General features: G+C 39.2%; 1 protein-coding gene across 2 annotated transcripts in view; it reads right to left on the bottom strand.

The window, feature by feature from the left end:
• raver2 (ribonucleoprotein, PTB-binding 2) overlaps positions 1-23,649 on the bottom strand; it is a 150,850-nt gene that overhangs the window by 67,159 nt on the left and 60,042 nt on the right. For both annotated transcript variants that reach the window (XM_041790749.1, XM_041790750.1), the window contains exon 3: positions 288-595. In XM_041790749.1, the coding sequence (XP_041646683.1) occupies positions 288-595 (308 nt within the window). The remainder of the gene's footprint in view (positions 1-287; positions 596-23,649) is intronic.

Genomic DNA, 23,649 nt, shown 5'->3' with positions numbered 1-23,649 from the left:
TTGTAGGAATGGAGGAAAGTTTGTGCTTGACAACTCAAAATGGATCCCTAAACCACAATTATCATCAAAAAATGTCTTCATATAATACATTGACGACAATCCATCGCATGTCATCTGCAAAGAACAGAATATGCCATTATGTTCCTGGTTTATACAGTCCAACTAAATTTTCTGGATGGTGGAGTCTCTCCCTGTGTGTAAGCCTAGACATTATTTATACTCCTACTATTCTGGCCAAAACCTGTTAAAAGAAATAAGACAGAAGTTAACTAAGAGCTTTAACTCACCAATGGTCGGCCGAGCAGCTCAGACCGGGCCCGTGAAGCAGAGTCCTTCTTCATGTACTCTACAAACCCGTATCCTTTGGAGTGCCCCGTCAGCTCACTGTACACCAGGAAGGAGCGCTCGATGTTTCCATAGGCGCGTACCAGCTCCTCAAACTGTTGTGCGGTAAAGGTGTGCGGCAGGTTGGTGAGGCAGAGCAGGGAGTCGGTGGGCTGCAGGGTGACGTTGATCAGGCGTCCACGGACAGTGCTGTGATGGAGGGAGCGGATGGCATCCTGAGCCTGGTCCCCGTTCAGCAAAGTCACAAAGGCTGGAGGAGGGGACATTATGGAGACAGCGACGAGAGGAGAACACGGACAGAGACACACGAGGACAGACACGAAGAAAGAGATGCACACACATAAGTGGACGGTGACATGTGAGAGACGTGGAAAAACACAAACATACATTTAAAGCAGACATTCAAAAAACGGGCAGGAAGCAGGTTGTGGAGGAGGCAGAAAGGAGACGCACAGTCAAAAACATGCAAAAAAACAACTCACATGAAAAGCAAAGAAAATAAATGACAGGCCGAATGTGGCAAAGAAACAAAAAATAAGAAATAAAAAAGAGAAAGTTTGGCCACAAACAACCACAGACAGTCATAAAAACAGACAGACAGATACACAGAGAGAAAGACAACACATTAGCTAGAAAGCCAATAGGGAGCCACTATGTAGGGGGAATCCACTGTGACACATACACATACATATACCATACCCCATCATAAACAACACCCTCACTGGGCTGTCGATAATAAAGCCTGCTGTGCTTTTCCCTTCTTTTAATTTCCCATATTTAAGATGATATGTCTCTTTTTTAAATAGAGGTGTCAGCTTTAATCCAAAGACTAATACCATTCATTTATGTTTACTTTTTTTTTGTTAAATTACAAACCATATAGTAAAGCTTAAATACAAATTTAACAGCCTTTTCTTAATAGCAGAAAATGAAGACATATTTTTACAGCTTTTGATTATTACCATTGTTATTTATTTTTTTATGTATAATGCTTTGACAGTATTGTTTTGTGACATTCCTTCCCATAAAGCCTATTGAATTGAACTGAATTGACTCAGTGAGGAATAGAATAATAAATTGTGCAAAAGCACATTAATAAAACCACACACTTGAACATGGATAAAACAGGGATTTAAGGTTTAATATATAGAGTGTCAGCAGCCAGTTAAGCCTTAAACAGCCACACACTTAAACAGCCAGGAGTCACTGGCTGTGAAATGAGGTGGCAATAGATTTAACTGGAAAGTGTACATTGTGTGTTCCTGTGGAACAAAAAAAAGGTGTCTGACGAGTTGATTATTAAAAGGTCATGAAGGCTAAATTATTTCATTGATATTTTGGTTACTATAACACACTTTGAAATCTCCATGCCCTGTTCACGCAGCCTTTTGAAGATGATCTACCCCGCTGTTCTGCGTAGAAGGGCAGAGACATTAGGATGGGGTAAAGTCTGCAGCTTTTAGAAGGACAGTGGAGGTCACAATGGAGGTGAAATATCTGGTTAAACTCCCATTCTAGTAGACTGAACTGCATCTAAAAGGTAGAGTATACCTGGAGTTTTTTTCCCAATACCGGTGCTGAATCATTCATTTTAAAACAGCAATGGTGCTGCTTGAATTGATACCTCTTAGAAAAAGGATAATACAAGATAATAGTCAACAAAAAGGATTTTCCCATGTCGCTATTTCCCTATTTGAGCTGAAAGCACATTTAAATTGTGTTAGCCTGACTAGTCTATGTGCTGAGTAGAGTGTGGCTAAAGTTAGCAGTTAGCTCCGCCTACCATTGTTCTCTTTGCAGATTAATATCGTGCCTGATGTGGTTACATGTTGCTTATTGAGTAGTTGCATGTGATAACAGCCTACATACAACTTTATTTCCATCTTCTAGTTACAAACACCACCAAACCACACTGTTCCTACGACACGCTAAACTACCAGCAAAGTCACATGAGAAAGCTCTGGCAGGAAGGGAGAGGCTACAGTGGCTACTAGTAGCAGGAGGTGTCATCACAGTTTAAAAAGAGTATTTGACTGAGATTTAAAAAGAAAAAAAAAAAGCCTTGCATCGTCAAATTTGATATCTGAATTTGGCGTTTTAGCCAGCCAATGTCACACTGTGTTGCTGTTCAAATACCTAATTGTATAACTGTAACTTGACTTAAATGTGCATGTAAACATACTGAGTGTCTCTGCTGCTCTATGTGAGCCGCTCAGAGGCCGCTAGAATCACACTGAGACTGCACTGAGCAGCCTTCAGGTTTGAAGATCGAAATCTGTGTTTTGCTGAGAAAGAGAGAGAGCATTTTCAGCTGTAATAAATGAATTCTAACTGCAGCACCTTCTGGCTCCATGAGCGTGAAAAAACAACAGAATTCATTTGAATTGTAAACATCTCATCACGCTACAAGAACACAGAAGCTAGGGGCAAGGCCGTGACCAGCAAGCATACAAATTAAAAACCAGCTTCTCAGGTCCAGTGTAACCATAGTAATGTTAAAAACTGGAAGTTAACTGCATCACTTTTGTAGAATTTAGATAAACAGTATGAAAGATTGAGTACAGTGAGAAGTAAATAACTTTAACCCTGTGCTCTCAGCAGAACTTGAGCATAGATTCGGCTGCAGCTCAGAGCTAGTCTGGCAAAAAGACAAAAAGACAAGTCTGCTCTGCACTTTGAGCGTTTGACCTGTAGGAAAATATCATCATGCCTCAGGACAAAGCTGCTCTGTAAGAAAATAAACCAAAGTGTTCTTCCAACCTCACCTGCTGTTTTTATGACCCTATAGTCATGCACTCACTGTTCTTGAAACTATTTCATAAGATTTTTACCACAGATAATACCGACCTTCAGCAACTAAAGAGATGAGTGTAGAGAAAACCACAGAATGCACAAATCAGAAAACCGTTTATGAGGAGATCATTTATGTTGGCTAAGATATGCTTTCTGATAACTAACTATAATTTCCTTTACCTTAAAAGTCATATAAAATGCATTTGCATAATATAATGCAGTTTACGTGACAGGTGTTTTCCTAAATATGACCTGATTTCTGTTCCATAACGACGCTCCACACAGGAAGTGAGAGGCTGATAAATGGCAGCATGTAGGAGGGGAAGTCAAGTGTCACTTGAAGCTCTCGTCCTCCATCACAGCTGATAAGACAGAGAAATCAAGCCCAGCTGCTAAATTTCATCATTGTTAGGTAGATGAACCAAAGAGGCTGCATCCTAGATTTACTGAAAGAAATGTGTTTGCATTTGAAATAAGGTACGGATAAATATGGCAATAAATATAATTTATATTGTAAGCATTTGCAGAAATCTGTATGTTATTTCTATTTTTGATTTCTTTGAAAACAAACAAAACAGAGTACGAACACTTAGACACTGGAAGTGCATTTTGAAAAACGCTTCTAATGAGATATAAATAGATAAATATTGGTATAAAAAGGATTTAGTTGGATGAACATCTTGATTTATAACTCCCAGCTTCATGATAATGACAAAGGATTCATTAGAAAGAAGGGATGCACAATGTTATCGGTGTATCAGTAAATAAGATACAGTGTTGTCATAAAAAGTGAATTATTGGTATTGTCAGATATGCATATACCATATTTACAACCTATATTTTGGTTATAAACATTTGTCTGTATCAGCTGTAAATATTAGCCATATGAACAAATATCAGTGGAGTTTTAGGCTGGACCAACACACCTGCTTTAGCCAAGGCCTTTTTCTTAATTCATCATCATTCCTTAGACTTTGAAGTGTGTTTTAAGTACAGAAGTTTGAAGCCCGAACTACATTTTCATAGAAGTATTGATATTGTATCAGGTAAAATTATTTTGTAACTACCTGCATATAGATATCAGCAAAAATCCACTATCATGCATCCATATTTGCAGGGGTGACCTCAGGATTGGTCATGGCCACTCTAGAAATCTGATTTGCCACCCCAAAATTCTAAGTAACGACCGCTTACAATACATGTTTTTGTCAGAGGTGAGATTTAAACTTTAATCAGTTGTTCAGCCTGTGTTGCAGGCTGCTGGAGCTTTCTTTGTATGGCATATATGTTGGTACATGTAATTTTGAATTCTGACATATTTTTTACCTCATTCAAAAATGAGGCTAAAGGAACTTACAAAATGTTGTGCCACTCTGTTGTTTTTTAACGGGTTAGGGTATATAGAGTGCTTAACAAATTTATTAGACCCCCCCAACCCTAACCAAAGTAAGGTTTATGCCACAGCTGCCCTAAATCAACAGCATTGGGAATTACCAAAATCATTTTTAATGTTTCTGCAATGGTTAATACACCAATATGTAGAAGCTCTTTAACCCAAGTTATATTTTTAATGCTAAAATATAATTATTATTGTAATCAGTGAATTTTCAAATTTACTGATTAACAAAAACCTGAAAAAATAGTAAAGCACATTATTATTTCTTGATTAATATGTCAAATTATCGTTATTTACTTGCATTCCTGAACAGAAAAATGAGTTTTAGTGGTTGAATGTTACGCTTGATTAATTTCTGACTTCTCAGTGAAGCCCCGTTAGCCGGCTCAAATTTGGGTGAATTCAGTTTGAAATCCCTCATTCCTGTTCAAATGGTAAAACGTGGAGAGCTCACTGAAAATGAAAGAGTCTGCATTAAAGCACTTAACAAACAAATGTAAGCACTGTATATGTATAGAAAAATAAAATATACATTCTTTGTTATAACAATGCTTCTTGGCAATAAATCTCTTACTGTTGAAAAGATTGTTTATGTCCCTTTATATGGTGCTACATTTGTAAGGAAGATGCATTTGTGGGATGAGTAGCAGAGCTGAGTATGTGTGTCGCATCCATGAAAAATATGCCAAATCTTATCTGTCAGTGCCAAATAGCTTGCTTTGCTGTTAGACTCTGCCTATTGATTCTGCCTATGGCAGTTGTACCATAGGGTTGAAGTTTAGAGAAGACACAGAGAACGCTATGCTGATTGCTGCACCAATAGCGTAACATCTTTCAGTAGAGGCAGTGTGACGGTGTGGGGCTGCATCTCCCTCACTGGAAAAACGAGGCTTGTCATCATTGGAGGCAATCTCAGTGCAGAGAGATATCAAGATGAGATTCTGCAGCCGGAATCTCTATCCTCAAAGATGACAATTCTGGCCTCCGCCTGGCGGGGTTTATCAGAGTCTACCTCCAGAATTTGGGAGCGGAAAGGGTGGAATGGCCTGCCAGCAGTCCTGACTTCAACTTGGATGTGCCGTTTGTGCCACAGTGACAAACACAACCACATTGGTTGCCTTGTGAAAGATGCTGGTTAAAGAATGGGATACCATCCCACAGCAATACATTACATCAATGACTGGGGGTTAAAATGTTTGTGCCTCCATTGAGCTTTTTTTCCTGATGATCAAACAACAGAGCAAGATCTGAAAGACCATCTCATGCCCTGAAACTTCTCAGAAATTCCTGAAGTGTGCATCAGCACGGGTAAAAAAGTGCCACACTTCTGTTTGTTTGCATTCAAAATAAAAGCTCTCTATTTACAGGGAGAAGCTGAAATTCACAAATTAACAGATGCAGTGTGGACAGCAAGCATGCAATGCAGCACAATATTGGTTGCTTGTGTGCTGCTAGACGTGGTGTAAGTGGTCACTCACTGTTTTTAGAGGGTAATAAAGTTGAATGCATTCTTTATATTAAACAAAAAAAAATCATTACAATCTGAATGTTTGAAAGGATTAAACACCAATAGGTCACTTACAGACTAAACATAAGTGTAAATGTCTGTGTTCAGGCCTGCGATGTGTCACATTCTTCAAAGATTTCCTCAAGAAGAAAGACGGAAAAGAAAACCAAAGACAGAAAGCTTTATGATTTCTGTTCTGTTTGTGGTCTCCAATCACCACACACCTTCAGAACAAGTCTGTGACAAAAGCAACACATCACAAAATGCCAAGTTCTGCGTCTGATCCTGAGCGCTCGGCAAATAGCCCCACTGCCCCCACAGGAAATGCAAAGCTAAACACCAGAGTTTAGCTTCCCTGCCCACAAATCACAGAGAGACCACAGAGTGTGTTAAATTATTCAGATGAAAACACTGACAGCTGGTGTCTCTGCCACTCATCAGAGCAAGCAACACAGCCAAAACACATCAGAGCTGAGAGGGATTTTTGGTGCTAAAACATGCTGCTTCAGTCACAGACTGTGTGAACTGTGATTGCTTGGTTCGAAGCTTGTTGCATCTACGTGACGATCATTTTTAAGTCAAATGGTTTGGTACCTCAACAACCTAAAAGCATGGCAACAATAAAAATAAACTTTCAGAACTTCAATAGAAACCTCTCAAGCAATCGCTGAGTCATACTCCAATTTTCAGCCATTATTGTGTTTGTTTGGTATCTGGAAAAACAATCCTCCCACCAGAGCAAAGTTTGTCATTTCAAACAGAGCTTCAGAGCTTTGACGGAGCGACTCTAAAACATTAAAGTGTTGTACTCAGCTCTGCTGTGAAGACACTTCACACTTCTGAAGCACGATGGATATAGAAATGTACTGTTGATAAGGAGACTATGCTTCATAAGTACAAAAGTTTCTAGTAATGTTTTAAGTGCTTTGCTGTTTGAGTCACCACTGAAATCTATTTCTTACTGGTGTTCAGAGATAAACATGAGACCAGAATTTAAACTTCAATACCAAGCAAGTGTAAGACAAATATAACTATTTTGACAAAAGTATTTGGCCACATCTGTTGACTATTGAATTCAGGTGTTTCAATCAGAAAATCGTTGTTTTCGATCATTGCCACAGGTGTACCATTGGCAAACATTTGTGAAACAAAATGGGTCGTTCTGACTTCAAGCATGGTATCATGATGGATGCCACTTTGGCTATAAGATATTTCATTGTGAAGTTTTATCTCTGCTGGATATTCCACAGTCAACTGTAAGTGATATCATTAGAAAGTGGTAGCGTTTAGGAACAACAGCAACTCAGCAAGGAATCAGAAGGTCACGTAAAATGGCAGATCCATTTCCTGTTTGAAACCAGACCCAAAAAAGATACTCAAATTATTCCAGTTTTTTGTTTTTTACAGAAAATAGGAAAAAAATCTAAAATTAAAAAAATATATATATTTTTTTATTTCAGCTGTGTTCTTGCTTGTAAAATAAAGAATTTTTAAAAACACTCGATATGTGTTTTATTTACTGACATATAGAGAATTTTTGATTTCCTTGTTATTTTGCTTGATTGGCTCAACTTAAGATGTTTAATTTTAATATGAGAGGTTATAATGCATATCATGCCCGCATGCATTAAAAGCATGTTCGTGGATCATCTACTGGATTAGGAATCTCTCGATCATAGTTTGGCAAAGTAGGGGCCCCCAAACAGCACTTTGTATAGGGCCCCTCCACAAAGCTAGAAACAGCCCTGACTGTGGAGCAGTGTCCTGTAGAGTGACGCAACACGCTTCTCTGTTTTGCAGTCAAAAGGGTGAATCTGGGTTTGGCGAATGCCAAAAGAAAGTTACCTGCTTGATTTCACTGCGCCAATTATGAAGCTTGGAGGAGGGATAATGGTATGAGGCTGTCTTTCAGGGTTTAGGCTTGGCCCCTTATCTCAATTTTGGACAATGCCATGCTTCCAACTGTGTGTTAACAGTTTGGGGAAGGCCCTTTTCTATTCCAATATGACCATGCCCCAGTGCACAAAACATGGACTATACAGACATGGTTTGATGAGTTTGGAGTGGAAGAATTTGACTGGCTTGCACAGACCTCAACCCCATGGAGCACCTTTGGAATGAACTGGAACGGAGATTGTGAGCCAGGCCGTCTCATCCAACATCAGTCTTCATGAATGCTACACAGAATGAATGGATACACATTTCCACAGAAACATTTCACGGTCTTGTGGAAAGCCTTTCAAGAAGAGTGGAAGCTGTTAGAGCTGCAAAATGGGGACTCAAGAGGAGTAAAAATGTTGTGCTCCACACAAGTAATGCTAGAGTGTGATAGAAGTTGTGTATCAGATCCAGATGTAAATACATGGAAATAAAAGCTGAAATGTTGATCTTTTGTCTCATATTCATCTTCTGATGTCAAACCCAAATGTTGTCAGTCTACGGCAAAAGTGAAGGAATTGGCCTCAGTGTTCCAATACCTTTGGAGGGGAGAGTATACTGTATTCTTTTATGCATTTTGTTAAGTACGTGCATTTCCTTTCAACTTTCAAATCCAAATTTAACAGTATGAACATGTGCTGGGCAGACAGGAGATGTGGAGTTGGCTTCAGAACATCTGTAAATCTACCTCCACACCCACTGACCTGCATCAGCACCACCTCTTTTTTCCTACATCAAAACTAAAGCAAGTCTCTTCACTATCCTTACAGCAGAAACAAACAGACGTGTCTACAGTTTTAGGTTAAAACTAAAACTCAAAGAAGAGAAAGCCAAAGTTTGTATTCATCCCCATGTGTAGGCAAGTTTGACTGAGTCAATGTGCAGAACTTGGCAGGAAAATCTGAGCCCAAAAATTTTTTAAAATGAGCTAAAATTTGGACATCTGCTCCACAGGCATCCAAGTTTTCAGTGTAGAACATCAATGTAGGCAGATCTGATGCAAGGTCAGGGCTGAATAACACGTAGAAAATCTATCCCCACCTCTGAATTTATTTGTGTTTCTCCCCCTGCTGCATCTACACCTCTATTGATCTCTCTGTATTGTCTTTAGGTGCCTCTGCTTCCCACAATCCTGCTCTCTGACTGCTGTATTTCTTCATATCTGTTGGCTTTACGCCCGTCCATCCTTTTGCTCTCTCTCACTTGGTTTCTCTATCTCTCTTTCCATGTGCCTGTGTCTGTCTTCAGATACCGCCTCCACCCAAATCAATTACCTCAAAGCCCATCTAATACTCTTACACATACACACACTCTCTTTGTAATGGATCTGTGGTTCTAATCTGGTTTTAACCCGCTAAGTATGCTACCTAACATTAGGCATTACGAGAAGACGGAGAGAATATGGTTTGGGGGTTTTATACTGAAGCTCTCTCTCTTTCTATCGCCCTCTAATGACACCGTGCAGGCCAACGAGCGGGGGCTGACGTCAAATCCTGCTTGATACTTTCTCCAGCAGTCAGAGGGAGACTCTTAAATAGCTTACAAAATAATCTCATAATTCACAGCCTGGCAATCACCAAGAGAGCTACTGAGTGAACTTTGTCGAGAGAAAAACATGAAAAAAGATTTCACAAAGGCACCAACGTCTTAATTATGGGTCTCGACTTGTGAACGTGTCGATTATTCCTTGTGTTCTGATGAGGACTGTGTAGGGGTGCAGGGAAAGAAAAAATAATCCTCTGCTAAAATCATCTCCAAGGCTGTAATTCTGCTGCCATGGTCCCGGTGGAAGGAGCTAATTAAAATCAAGGGAAGTTACGAATTGTGTGGCAGAACCCCTGAAACTTGAGGTGCAGGTTCTGCTGTATGAAAGGTGCTCCAGCTGTTTCATCTCAGGGCTCACGACTCCATGAAAAGAGGAGACACAAGCATGTAAACAACTCAGTGGGGACCAGAGCCCAAGTTCATAATGAGGTCTGTCTTTTGTTAGAACTTTGTTTTACTTCATTTAAATGTAGATAATCAACAAACAATTCTATTATATTAAGTATCATGCAGCTGGCTTACCTTTGGGAATTGCAATATGGTTTGAACTACTACTACTACTGGGGATGCACGGATACCAGTTTTTCCAAACCAAGTACAAGTTCTCAGATTCTGGTACTCAACATTAGAAAGGTACAAATACGAACACCATTTAAGTTCTTAAAATTAATTTCAAAGTTCAGTTTATTTTCATCAAATGTTCCTCATCCCTCTTTTTGACAATTTAGCCATGCCTATGATGCAGCACTCTTCTTTTAGAGCTTCATTATGTCGCTGCTGCAGAAATGCACTGTGAAAACACCTCTATCTTCTTTTCCTACATTAATCAAGTACACTATAAAAGTTCTCTGAAATTAAATCATATCATTAAGATTTAATAAATACTAGTAAAAGATACCTTGTTCCCAGTTGGCTATTTCCCCATTCTGTTATTCATGTATTTAAATTGGGTTTTAACAACTAGTCTAAAGAGGAGAAACTGCTCAGGAAACAGTCAAATTCATCACAGTTTCATTGTATCAGTGGGTATTTATACAGTCATGTGTATAAGTTTCAGGCATGCAGGGCGCTAAGGATTCATCACAGGGACCGATGTGCCACAGCCCTACGCTAGAGGGGAGGGGTGATGTCCAGAGTCAAGCTCAACACATGTTAACACACGTGTCACTTGGCAGCCAAGGTCGAAATCAATGCCATTCATCTTGTCCAGGCCTTTTCACCTCTGGTGATACACCCTGAGACTGTTGAGGGACATCCACAGTACAACCAGGGGCTTGTGACAACACTTCTACCTACCCGGATGGTACCATACACTGGCTCACATTTTCCTCATTTACTAGGCCTGAAAGGTGGGGACTTTGTTGTTTTTTCCAACATGTTTGACATGTGGTCTTCATCAAGGTCAGCATCTTGATGATGGCCACATGCTGAAATGTGCTGGTCTAATATAGTTGTTCTCTAAACTACAAGTGTTGCTGGAGCTGCTTCCTCCAAGACCATGCTCATCCTCCATGCACCTTGAAAGTTGGTTAGGCTGTGCCAGATATAACTTCCTCAGCTATCTTTTTTAATCTTTTAACAGATTATTTTCCCATACCCCTAGTCATATGTAAAGACATCTGGAGCACGACCTGAATAGTGTCAATCCTATCGGATGGTGCCCTTGGGCAGGCTTAACTACCATTACAGGCCTCAAATTTTGGCTGACATTCCTAAAAATTCTGCACAGTACTGTATATGTGAGCCTGGTATGCTGAGTAGAGTGTGGCTAAAGTTAGCAGCAAGCTCTGCCAGCCTTTGTTCCTTTTTGCAGATTAATATCATGCTCAACGTGGTTACTCATCACTTTAGTAGTTATACGTGATGTAATCCTAAACAGCCGATATTCAGCTTTGTTTCTATTTTCTAGTTCAAAATACTGACATACCTCGTTGTTCTTATGAAGCTCTAGCAGGAAGTCAAAGGCCATTCATTGAAGCCACACTGACTTCTAGTGGTGGGAGGCTTCATTACAGTTTTAGAAGAGCATCTGACTGGGATTTCAGGCTTATGTTTATAAAAAATGACAGATGCTTAGGTTAACTGGCTTCTAAATCTTGCACCGGCTAATTTGATATCCATATTTAGCCGTTTAGCCGACTGTGCACATCCCTCATTTCTATATCTTCTTTTACTGCATTTTCCATGCTGCCTTCATCTCATTCAGGCCATCATGTGAAAAATTATAATTGTACCCACCTCACAGATTCTTCTACTCTGCCACAGCTGTTTGAGATTTGTTGAAATTTTCAGTTTGCTTTAGAGATTGAAGATTTTAAAAGTGAACCAGGGAGCAGAGAACAGTGTTTGAATTATCATTGCGATGTCAATCTATAATATATATGTTTGAACTGGAGCTGACAGGACAAGGAGGATGAGATCTCTTTGGATCTTTTGCTGTTATGTACGTCTCACAAACACAAGCGTGTACATGTTTTCCACAAAATAAGTCTCCTCTGGATCATTGTAAGCCCCTGAGGATGCTCTTGATGGATCTATAAATCCTCTGATCAGGGCATACATCATCTCTGAGAGGATCCCAGCTTTGATCTGAGAGGCTACCCAAACATTTGCATTGTCTCTCTGCTTGTTTGAAAAATAATAATAAAAAAACACCAGGAAGTATGTCTACAAATATACCCGGTATGACACAGCCAGGATTGTGCCTCTCATCCTCCTTTTTTGGATCTCAGTGTTTTTGTATTCCTCCCCGTCACTCTGCTACAGTATCTACATGAGTAAACACTTCATCCTCCTCTCTCATCCTCTCCTCTCCCTCCCCTGAGCGCTCCTCTCATCCTCCGAGCCCTTTGTCTTTTTGAACGTCGGCCCTCCCACACTCTCCCCTCCATCATCATCACCTCCTCCTCTTCATCCTGTTTGCTCTGTCTCTTTCTCGCTGTTTTCATCTGTCAGTCCCCTCCTTTCAGTCCTTCCACAGCAGCCCTCAAAGAGACATTAGGGCTTAACTTGTTTTTGTAATAGATTCTGATTATCATGACATTTGGTGGATGAAATACGTCTAATCTTGCAGCTTTAATATCCATGAGTTATTGCCACTTAGAATGAGTAAAGATTCTGTAATCAAAAATCAAAACTTCTCACCGTTTTACAGGTATTTGTGTAAAATTTCCTTGATTCAATTCATGACTATTGCAGTGATTTTGGGATTTTCTCCCCAGAATCAATGGCTACTTCTGCAACAGAGCCAGAGAGGCTGCTTTGCTAAAAGTCTGCAGTCAATATTCCGTAACAATGCAAATCTCTTTAATACCTTGCTCGCTGATTTGTGCTGTCTTTTGGAGGATTTGGTGATACTTATTATTTCTGAGATTACAGAAATTAGGCATGGGGCATGATTTTCTAATATCCAAACAGTCATTAAGATCTATGGGGTGACTGTGGCTCAGTAGGTAGACTTAGCCGTCTCTCTAAGGGAAGTTTGAGGGTTTATCCTGAAATCCTGCAGTCACAGGTCAGTGTGTCTTTGGACAAGAAGGTGTAAAAAGTGCTCAGAGTAGTCAGGTGACTAGAAAAGAATGCAAGCTCAAGTCCAATTACATTTATAAAAATTAAGTTCTCTTTACTTTATACAGAACCCCCAATTTCCAAAAAATTGGGGCACAGGTAAAATTAAGCCAAAAACAGAATGCAATGACTTGCAAATCTCACCAACCCATATTTTTTCACAACAGGGCACAATAGGACTTGCAGAAATCACTGTCTGTCAACAGAGCTCGCCATGCCGTCCACAAATACAAGTCAAAGCTGTATCATACAAAGAAGAAGCCATATGTGACAACCATCCGGAAACACAGCCGTTTGGAAAGATGGAAAACTGTTCTGTGGTCAGATGACTCAAAATTCGAGATTTTTCTTTGAAACCACGGACGCTGTGTCCTGTGGACTAAAGAGGAGGGTCCATCCAGCTTGTCATCAGTGCACAGTTCAAAAGCCTGCATCTCTGATGGTATGGGGTTGCATTAGTGCCTTTGGCGTGGGCAGCTTACACAGTTGGAAAGGCGTTATCGACGCTGAAAAGTTTAAAGAGGTTTCAGAACAACAAACGCTTCCATCCAGACATCTCTTTCAGGGAAGGCCTTGCATGTTTCAGCAAGACAATGCTAAACTGCATATCGCATCCATCACAACAGAGTGGCTCACAGTAGAGGAGTCCTGGTGCTGAGGACGTTTTACGTTTTTTCAGCTGAAGGAGACTATTCATCTTTACAAATGTAAAACGATGTTAAGTCATGGAAAGAAAAAAATAAAACGTGTTGGGATTGTTTGATTTTTTTTGTTCCATGACAACATTGTTTTACATTTGTAAAGGTGAACAGTCTCCTTCAGCTGAGAAACGTAAAACGTGTTATAAAGGATTGTGGGCGGCACAGTGGCGCAGGGGTTGGTGCTGTTGCCTCACAACAAGAAGGTCGCTGGTTCCTCTCCCATTCAGGGCCTTTCTGTGCGGAGTTTGCACACTCTCCACTGCACACGTGGGTTCTCTCCGGGTACTTCAGCTTCCTCCCACCTCCAAAAACATGAGCATTAGGTTAATCGTGACTCTAAACTGGCCGTAGGTGTGAGTATGAGCATGCAGGGTGTCCATTTCAAGTTCAGATGAGTGAAATATTTATATTGGGTGATAAATAAAACATTTATTTTTAGTTTAGGACAATCTAAAGTAATTAGGTTAGCTCAACCTTCAAACATAGTGTCTATGAAGTTAAAAAATATAGATTTATCTGATTTTTAAAAATTTCAACTGATCCAATTAAAAATGTTTTGTGTGATTTATTAGCTACTTCATTTTTTTTTAAGTTCAACCACTGCTTTATTTTTTTCAGTGTATTTTCTAATTTTCAGCTTTTAAATATTGCAGGAAAACTCCTGCACACAATCCTTACTGACCTTATAGTAGCAAAAATCTTGGTTCTTGGTAGCAAATTACTTGCAAATCCTAACATTGCACAACTCATAGGCCTGACAAACTAACAACTCAAAAACAAGCTCACATATTTCCCTCCCTGGGATTCTACAGGACCATCACAAAACGCCTTTAAAGGCATGATGGTAGTACTTTCATAGCTTTGGCTTCAGCTGAGCTAAAATCTGCTTGAGTCACGCCATTCCTAACACCTGTTTTCAACTACGCCTTTTAATAGGAAACGTATGCTTGAACCTCTGCAGAACTTGTCAAGCTGACATGAAATCTCGGACAAGTTCTAAGGAAGGAGGGTGGATGAGGAACAGTTTAATGTGATCAGGGTTTAAGAGGCTACTGGAACTTGTTTTTGTGCAGTAACCTTTCAGCCTGACTTAATCTAAGTAGGAAGAACACACACAGTAGTGGGACTCAAGATGCAACAAGTGTGGAGTGAGTGAAACTAGATCTGCATGAGCTCTGTAGAAATTTAAATTTAACATGAGTGAGGGAAAAACATTCAGAAAATGAAGTTTATCTTTAAACGGAGTAACTTCATTAAAGGCAGAGATGAATATTTAAAATGAATGGCAACAAACCCATCAGAGCAACACTCTAACATGAAAACTGTTTTTGCCAGAGTTCTTATTAGTACTGTTTGTTCTTGTTCTATTAACATTCAAATGTTCCAGCGAGGTACCTGAGATTGTGGAGTGGGCGTTTGATACATAGATGGACAGAGAGATGGAGAAATGGAGGGATGGAGGGATGAGAGATGCATAAGAGGCAGCGCTGAGTGGATCTAACACTCGGCATCTCTTCAACCAGCCGCCCACTCACACGCCCACGGCTACATTGTTCACTTTGGCGCTCTGTCCCTCTTACAAACATTTCACTCTAAAAATGGATGCAACACATCTACAAATGCAATTCTGTGTTCTTTAGATCCAGTTTTGTAGTAAAGTAATGAAGATTTGTGTTTCTAGTTGAAACACAGCCATTTAAAACATAAACAACTGTGCAAAATAGACTCTGGTTGTAAATGAATAAGAAAGTCTACAGATTAAAGACAGAGATGGCTCAAGCTCTATACTTTAGATCATAAATAAACCAGACATTATATTTATATTGAGCACTACAGAGCATAATGTCATCAATCCATCATCAACTGATCCTTCAGTAAATCCCTCCATCACTCTTCTGTCACGCCCTCCCGCCGTCTGTCTCCTTTTCCCACTAGTTTTTCAGTTCATCAATTTAGCTGATCCCCACCTTCATCCACCATCCATTTATTCAGCTTCATGACATCCAATCTCCACTCCTGCAGAAATCATTCTCAGTAGCAAGAAGTATAATGGGACACCTCATATCTACCAAAAAGACAAGATATTTTCAAAAGAAGGCCCTTTTTAAAAGTGGTTTCAATGTGTGTTGTTGTTCACAAGCTAACAGCTTGTGCACTCAGCTCACACCACGCAATAGAAAATGTGCAAACCTCTAGATTTGCCATCATGGATCGTTGTAATGTTCTCGGTCGATTTGCATATAAATGCATGCATAATCTTTGTTTGCAATGACTTGAAATGATTTTTAGCGGTACTCTAACTCTAATAGTGTTGTAGTCTGTGCTCTGCATTCAAGGATCCTTTCAGCCTGCTGTCCAGATATCTTTCGCTTTTCATTTCAATACTATGAAAGAGAGCAGCCTGCATCATGCATGGAAGCCAGCAGAGGGTTTCCACTACGGTAAAGAATGTGACCACATGCAGTCCAGGCTACCTTTGAATGTGGTCTGACTGATCTTGTAAGCGGAGTGCATTCACACCTTCACTAGAAGTTGGCATACACTGTGTGATTTCAAGCCAACTCTGTAACAGTCATGGAAGAATGTCAGCTTACACTGTGCAGCTGAATAGATCATGACACACAACAACCACGCACAATTCATGTGCTCACGCTGCACGGTCTGGGGGTCATGCTCACACTGTACAAGTGGAGCTGGGGAGGACTGTATTAAATGTCAGTGGAGTTTTCTTTGAAAAGTCACATGTGGAAGTTGAAGTCACATCTATTGTCTCATTTTCAGGCTTTTAATGATTAACAGTGACAAACTGCTCTCTCATAAACAACATCTCCTAGCAGCTCAATAATAAATATTCCATGTCAGCTGGTGGTTCAGGTAGGTCTATGTCCTGCTTGTTTATTTCTTTTATTATAGTCGGGGAAGGCACATCAGCAAGTAGGGGTGTGACAAGATCTTGTGCCAGGAGATCAGACAAGACTAAAACATCATGACGTTTCTCATTGAGGTAAAAAAATGTCTTGGGACATCAAAAGGCTGTCCCAGCTCCCATTGAATATTCAAATTTAAGTGGAAACTGCCCCCACTAATGCCTCTGACATTTTAAAATCTATAGCACTATGGATTCATCTCACTTTGTCATGACTGACACTCATCTATCAGTTGTTGGCTGCATATAACATAAAAATCACAGACTCCATGGAAGTAACGTCACAGCTTGCCGTCGATGCAGCTTAACGAGTTAAACTCTGACATAGTGCTCCAAAAAGCAGAGATATTGTCCCAAATCCTAATTTGTTGTCTGACACACACAGATGCTGTAGCATCAGAGCGGCACATACAACTCATCTGCTTGATGAGATGTGCGTCTACGTTATGTGTCCGACACATTCAAAGCTAACATGAGAAAAAAAGACCATAAAACAATTCCAGGAAAAAGAATATCTGTACATTAAAGCAAACATTTACTGACAAATGGATTTCTTTGTGGATTTAAAAATGATGTTGACACCTGATAAAGGCCAAAAATGAAAAATACTATAATTTGAATGATTAGGCTTCTTATAATTCAGTTCACTGTGGTCAGATTTTAAGAATCATTGTCTAAAAGGCTTCTATTATCTTTATTATTTTAGGAATTCTAGCAATGAGATGCAAAGCAATGAGGATGTGACACTATTACATGCATGGATGTCTAATATTTAGTATGAAGTTCTGCTTAAATGCATGTTTGAGTTATGAGGACATAAACTACATGTAAGCAGTGACATTCAGTGCAAGATAGAGAGAGGATTAATAGTTTAAACTTTTCAAAGCGGACCTACAATCTTTGCATTTAACATCTTTAGATTGAATACAAAAAGACAAAAATATGCAGTATATGTTATTTAATGAAAGTTAAAAAAGGGTAAAATCTCTCATCTTGTGAGCTCAGAGTCTCGTCACACCTCTTTCAGAAAGACATTTCTGCTGTTATCATGGTAATATGAGATGTTGTGCAACAGTTTACAAAAGAAAAAAAATGCTCTTAGGGGGGCAGCTGGTCAGGCCACAGTCGTGTACCCCTTGACAATGCACATGAAAAGATGCAAAATTAGACTTCCAAGTGAGTCGGGTGACTTAAAAGTCTGAATTGTCTTGTACATGACATGGACTTGAGACTTAAACTTAAATTACATGCAGATCTCTGGACTGTATCATCCAGCAGGTGTAGACATAGCCCAGGTAAATTAATCAAGTAGTCGTCCAGCAGAGAACTAACCTGCTGCATTTTTGACGACTGGTTAGATGTTTAATTACTCGGCAGACAAAAAGCACAGAATGATGTGGTTTCAAATTTTACAACGGCAAAATGGTATCATTCAAATGGTATCATTTATGTGACACAGGTTTTCCACATGCACCTTTGACCTCATATTATAAACATGTTTCATAACACAATGGTTAATGGGGAAAATAAACGGCTGATAATACACTCTGTGAAACCGATTTGTTGCCTGATTTGGCCTAATGTATCATTCAGCTTCCACACATCCATTTAACTATGACCACCTATAAAAACAAGCTTGCTCATCAGTGAAACTGGATGGTTTCTCATTCCGTAACTACATATACAAATAAATCTAAGCTTTAGTACTGGCAAATGGATGACATTTTCAACCTTAAAGTTTTAAACCTAAAACTATCTTGAGGAAGAATGCAGCAATTACATTATGTACAATGTTATGGTTTACTTTTGTATTTCACTCTCACATGCCAATGAGTAAAAAAAGGTTTGAAAAATCTGCATACATTAACTCTGAGCTCAAAGTACCTCAGCAATGCACATAACTTCCTTTTTGATTCCCACTGAAGCCTCGAGGCGAGCATTGTGGGTGTTTTTGTAGCCAGTTAAAAAAAATCATTATCTCTGTGTCTGCTTTTGTGTTCTTCTTAAAGATAAAGCTGAGAGCTCTGATGACGCCACATCACCATGGGTAAAACACATTTTTGTTTCCTCATGCACACGCTCTGTTTGCAACGTGGAAACGTGTGCATTTTATTTTTGCACTGAAGCTTCCTATGCCTGCTGTGTATGTCTGAAAGCGTTTTTTTTTCATATTCACTGATGTGAATCAAAGATAAAGCAAACACGTCCTCTCACAAACTCTGTTTACTGAAGAGAGGAACTTTAGAGATAACACACACTTAGTGATTATGATAATTAGACATCTGCATTTTTAGACATTTCCAAGAGGTGTGCTTTGTTTTTCTAAGACATTATATCTGATTCTCACAGGACAGAAAGAAGTGTTTGTTTTCCACAGCTGGTTTGAAGCATTTACTGGATTTCTTCAGCAGTAACTCCAAGTTTTGCTTATGTATAGTTTGGTGTTCACTCCCCATGAATGCACTCTTCAAGGTCAGCATTTCTGTGTCCTCAGTGAGTCTTATAACTTTCCTTTGGGGAGGCTGCATGGCTCCATAGACAGTGCAGGAAGTATGTCAGTATGTCAGACACAGCAATGTAAAACATTACTGGCACTGAGAGACTCTGCAGCAGGTGGTTTAACACATATTTGCAGCATTTAGAGTAGGTGCTCATGCGTATATGAATTTTGGGACACGACAATGTTGCATCAACTTCCACTATGGTGATGTTTATTTCCATGTGGTGTCGTGGTCACTGGATTGTATGCAGCTCTGAGCAAAGATTGTAAGGATGTGAGAAGGCTCGCTTCTTATCTTTCTCTGCGCTGGAAAACAATGTACTAGTACATGTCCAGCACGAAAACAGGCATTCAAAGAATCATCTGCAATAAAATCTGTCAGTAACAGACCTAGTCCCTGAATTTTGTCAACATCAACGTTTCGTTGCATCCCTAATAAAAACTAAATAAACTTTAGGACACGCATCATTACTTGATGAATCTTGTTTACAGACGTTTGTCTGACTTTCTGGTGAAATGGTGAGGGAGGGTTGAGGGAAGGTTGGAAGCAGTTAGATAATCACTTTTATTTTCACTTTATAAACATTTTTATTACTTAATGTTTTAATTCACATGCATTTTTGAAGCTTAATTATTTCAACATCTTCATCACCTTAGTTTTTAGGTTAAAACTACTTTTTGCATCTGTTTATTATGTTGATTTTTTTTACTTGAATTTTCACTACTTTTATTTTCACTAACTCAGAAGTTGTATATCATGTTCTCAATTTGCAGCACAATGATTGTTGCGATCATTTGTTTTTGACTGTGAAGCACAATCTGTTGCCCTGTGTATGAAATGAGCTATATAAATAAAGTTTGATTTGTTTAATCATCACTTTTTGTTACATCCTCCCCTGAGGCCTCTTTTCTTATAAGGACAGAAAAAAATGTTTGAGCTGTTAATGATAAATAATGAATGAAAAGCATTTAAAATGGTAACATTTGCCACTATTTTCATCAAGTTGCAACAATTTTCATCAAATCCATCAATCAATACACAATTTCCGAATTGATTTTTTTTTTTTTACTAAAATGCATTTGATCTCTTCCCTGTTAAGTGCTAAAAAAAATTATTTTAGGTAAGCTGTATGACAGACCACTGTGTTATGAACCACCAGGCAAAATTTCAGTCATGAAAAACAACACTAAGTTTATCAAATTAAGGTTAGAAAAAGAGGCAGTAAAATCTGCTCTAGCATGGCGAGGGCGGTTGAATGAGCTGAAGCCACGCCCACTCACGAGAAATATGATCATCTCAAGTTTTAAAAAATGCTTCTGATCAAAGTGCAGCTGCCTGGCTCTGTGCCAGAGCAGAGACAACAGTTGGGGGTTAGATTTACTGTTTTCTGGTACAAATCTTCAATATGATACTTTGAATGACCTGTAGGCCACCATGGTTGATAGATGTGGTAAATTTACCTCACAGTGAACAAAAACACAGCATGTTTGCTGTTAACTTTCAATAAAGGCAGTGTCATCAGCTTGCAACAGAATGTACTGAGATTAACTGCTCTGTGATTTATAATGCTGTAGCGTTTGGGAGGGGGGCGTGGTAACTCCCCATCAAGACCAGTGATGTCACGGGCTCCTGCTTGAATAAATAAATATTAAATTAGCCGGCACGGGATTTACGAGTCAGTTAAATGAATAACCCATTGTTTCTGTAAACCCAGGCTTGAATATAATACAATAATAATGATAATAATAATAATAATAATAATAATAATAATGTTTTTTTAAACTGTAATGAGCCACCTGCCACTAGAGGCTGCTGTAGTTTCAGTTAATAGCAGCTGGCTTCCTGTCTGGCACTTCATGGATATAAATATGAGAAGCTCAGCAGTGGCTTAGCGGTTAGCATGTAGTAGGAACAGCGAGGTATGACAGTTTTTTAAAGTAGCAAATGGAAATAAAGTGGTATGTAGACTGTCAAGGGTTGAAATCACGTTTAACTTCCAAACGAAGTGAAAAGAGGCCACATATCAAAGCACGATATTAATCTGAAAAGAGGAACGATGGCTGGCGGTGCTAGCTTGTAATGTTAGCCTTGCTGTAGCGAGTATATCAGGCTAATGTCACACCTGCTGACACTATGACCATGTGAGGAATTTGAATGTTTTCTAGGGATTTTCTCCTCTTTAGACTAGTCGATTAAACGAAATTTAAATGAGCGTATAGCAGAATAGGTAAATAGATGCTGAGGAACATCTTTAGCTTAAATTAAATCAAGCCAGAAAAGAGGTGAACAACTTTCTAATGGATTAAATAAAAAATTCAGTCACACTTGGATCTCAGTGTTTTCACGTTTACAGCAACATTATTCCAACATATTTAGTGCGTTAAGACACAAAGTTTGGATTTCACTTTCCAGGGACTTTAATTCACATTATTTTTTTTTTAAATCACCTTCACTTTTATCATCTAAGTTGTGTTACTTTAGGGGGAAGCTAAACATCGGAGGTGTGTCTGAGGATGTACATGTGTTAGTTTTAAATGCTCCCTGAAAGTCACATGGAGAGAAATCATATCTTGCAGGAACTATAATCACTCAATATAGAAGCTTCAAAATTGGCCTTACTGTTTCACAGCAGTCCTCACAGGAGCTTTAGAAGATCCTTTATTTCAGTGACACAGCCCAGACAGATGAAGCAGAAAGTAGATAATATCACGACCAATCTTAGGTAATGATCTCGGTTGGTTCAAAGTGATTCTTGTGGGCAGGATTGGGAGTCAAAAGGATTGATAGAGCACAGCAAACCATCAGGACAAGTAATGTGAATAGGCTATTATAACTACTACCCATGATTTGGTTCTAATTAGTCGAGGGTGCTGCAGGTTCATTAAGATGAACTCAGCGTGAACTTTGTGCATGAGTTGCTCCAACAAAAGACCACTCTAAGTGCGCATTTCTCAATCCATGGCAAAACTTGAGAATGTTTTTATACACTGAAAACACATTTATGCACAAACTCTGAGGCAATGAGGCGGTGTGTATCCATGGAGCCGCTTCATATTTATCCCATAAACAAATGTGATGGTTCTCGTTATTGACAGTTGCCTTGTAATGAGCAGACGCAGAGAAAAACAATAACACAACAAAGAGAAGGGAGTCATCACAATCAACATCATGATCATCATCTTCTTCTCTTGGTGTCAATCATGGAGACGTTTCTTTAACAAGACGAGGCATGTGCGTAATGGTAGGTACAGCCTCATTAGATACCCACCATGCACTTGGGCCTCAGGAAAGTGCGAGGAATTTGAAATAATGAAAACACAGGCACCAAAGAAAAGAGCGCACGCAAGAATGAAGCATGATGAGATATTTTCACATGCTCAGAGCTGCAGATACAGGATGTGTTTATGAGTGAGTGTGCGATCAAAGATAACAGCTGCATCACATTTTCATGGTCTGTGCTGATTTACATTTCGTGATTCTCAAGCAGACAGATGGACAGATGATGACAGAGAAGGAGAAAAAGAAAAGAAAAAAAAGGAGAAAAGAGAGGGAGCAGGATTCAGAGATGCAGAGAGAGAGAGAGAGAAAGAGAGGGAGAGAAGATGACAAGCTGCTGTCCAGGGACGCAATTAGACGGACTCTGCCGCTGTCACTTAAAGAAAGGAAGACGGGGAAAAAGGAAAAACAGAAAAGAGCAATGTTGAGTCTCATAATGGCTCTGTTAGCCTGTGTTGTGCAGTCCTGTGAGACCAACCCCCAAGCACATGCACAAAAACACACAAACACGCATCTTACTCCACTGACTGTAGAGGCAAATCCTCAACTCCAATTACTAATGCAATTATTAGAATAATAGCTTTTAATTTGTGTTGGAGTTAAAGCACAGCTGAAAACTCTCCACAATGCTGCTCATGTAAGGACTCCGGAGGCTTCCTTTAACCGTTTTTTAACCTTTTTCTAATCCATTACAACCAGATTTGATTTGCTTCAAATTTTTTTTAACAAATTCAAACGCTTTTTATGTCCATGTGATGTACTTAAGATGCACTTTCTTTTCTCTTCAAGATGAAAAAAAGGAATCACAGATATTTTCTTCATGCTGCAAGTAACTAAGTGGACTATCACTAAGCCTGGCCCTTTAATGCCACAGCCAATCACAGCGACTAAATACACTCAAACATCTGGTTATAGACCTCCATGGAAAAGCATTAGAAATTTTGATTTGCTTTCATTTACTGTAGTTTATACAGCTATGACTAAGAAAATAAGGGATGCATGATACTGTATCTCATATCGTATCGCACTGTATCGTATCAAGTTGTGTCGTACCATGGTATGTGAAGTAGACATACCATGTTGTATCATATCGAGTACTATCATACTGTATCCATCAAACATAGCATATCTTATTGTATCATATCTTAGCATAG

This window comes from Cheilinus undulatus, linkage group 7, assembly GCF_018320785.1.
Source record: "Cheilinus undulatus linkage group 7, ASM1832078v1, whole genome shotgun sequence".
Taxonomy (NCBI): Eukaryota; Metazoa; Chordata; class Actinopteri; order Labriformes; family Labridae; genus Cheilinus; species Cheilinus undulatus.
The sequence above is the reverse complement of the archived record's forward strand: the minus strand, read 5'-3'. Positions and strand labels throughout refer to the sequence as shown.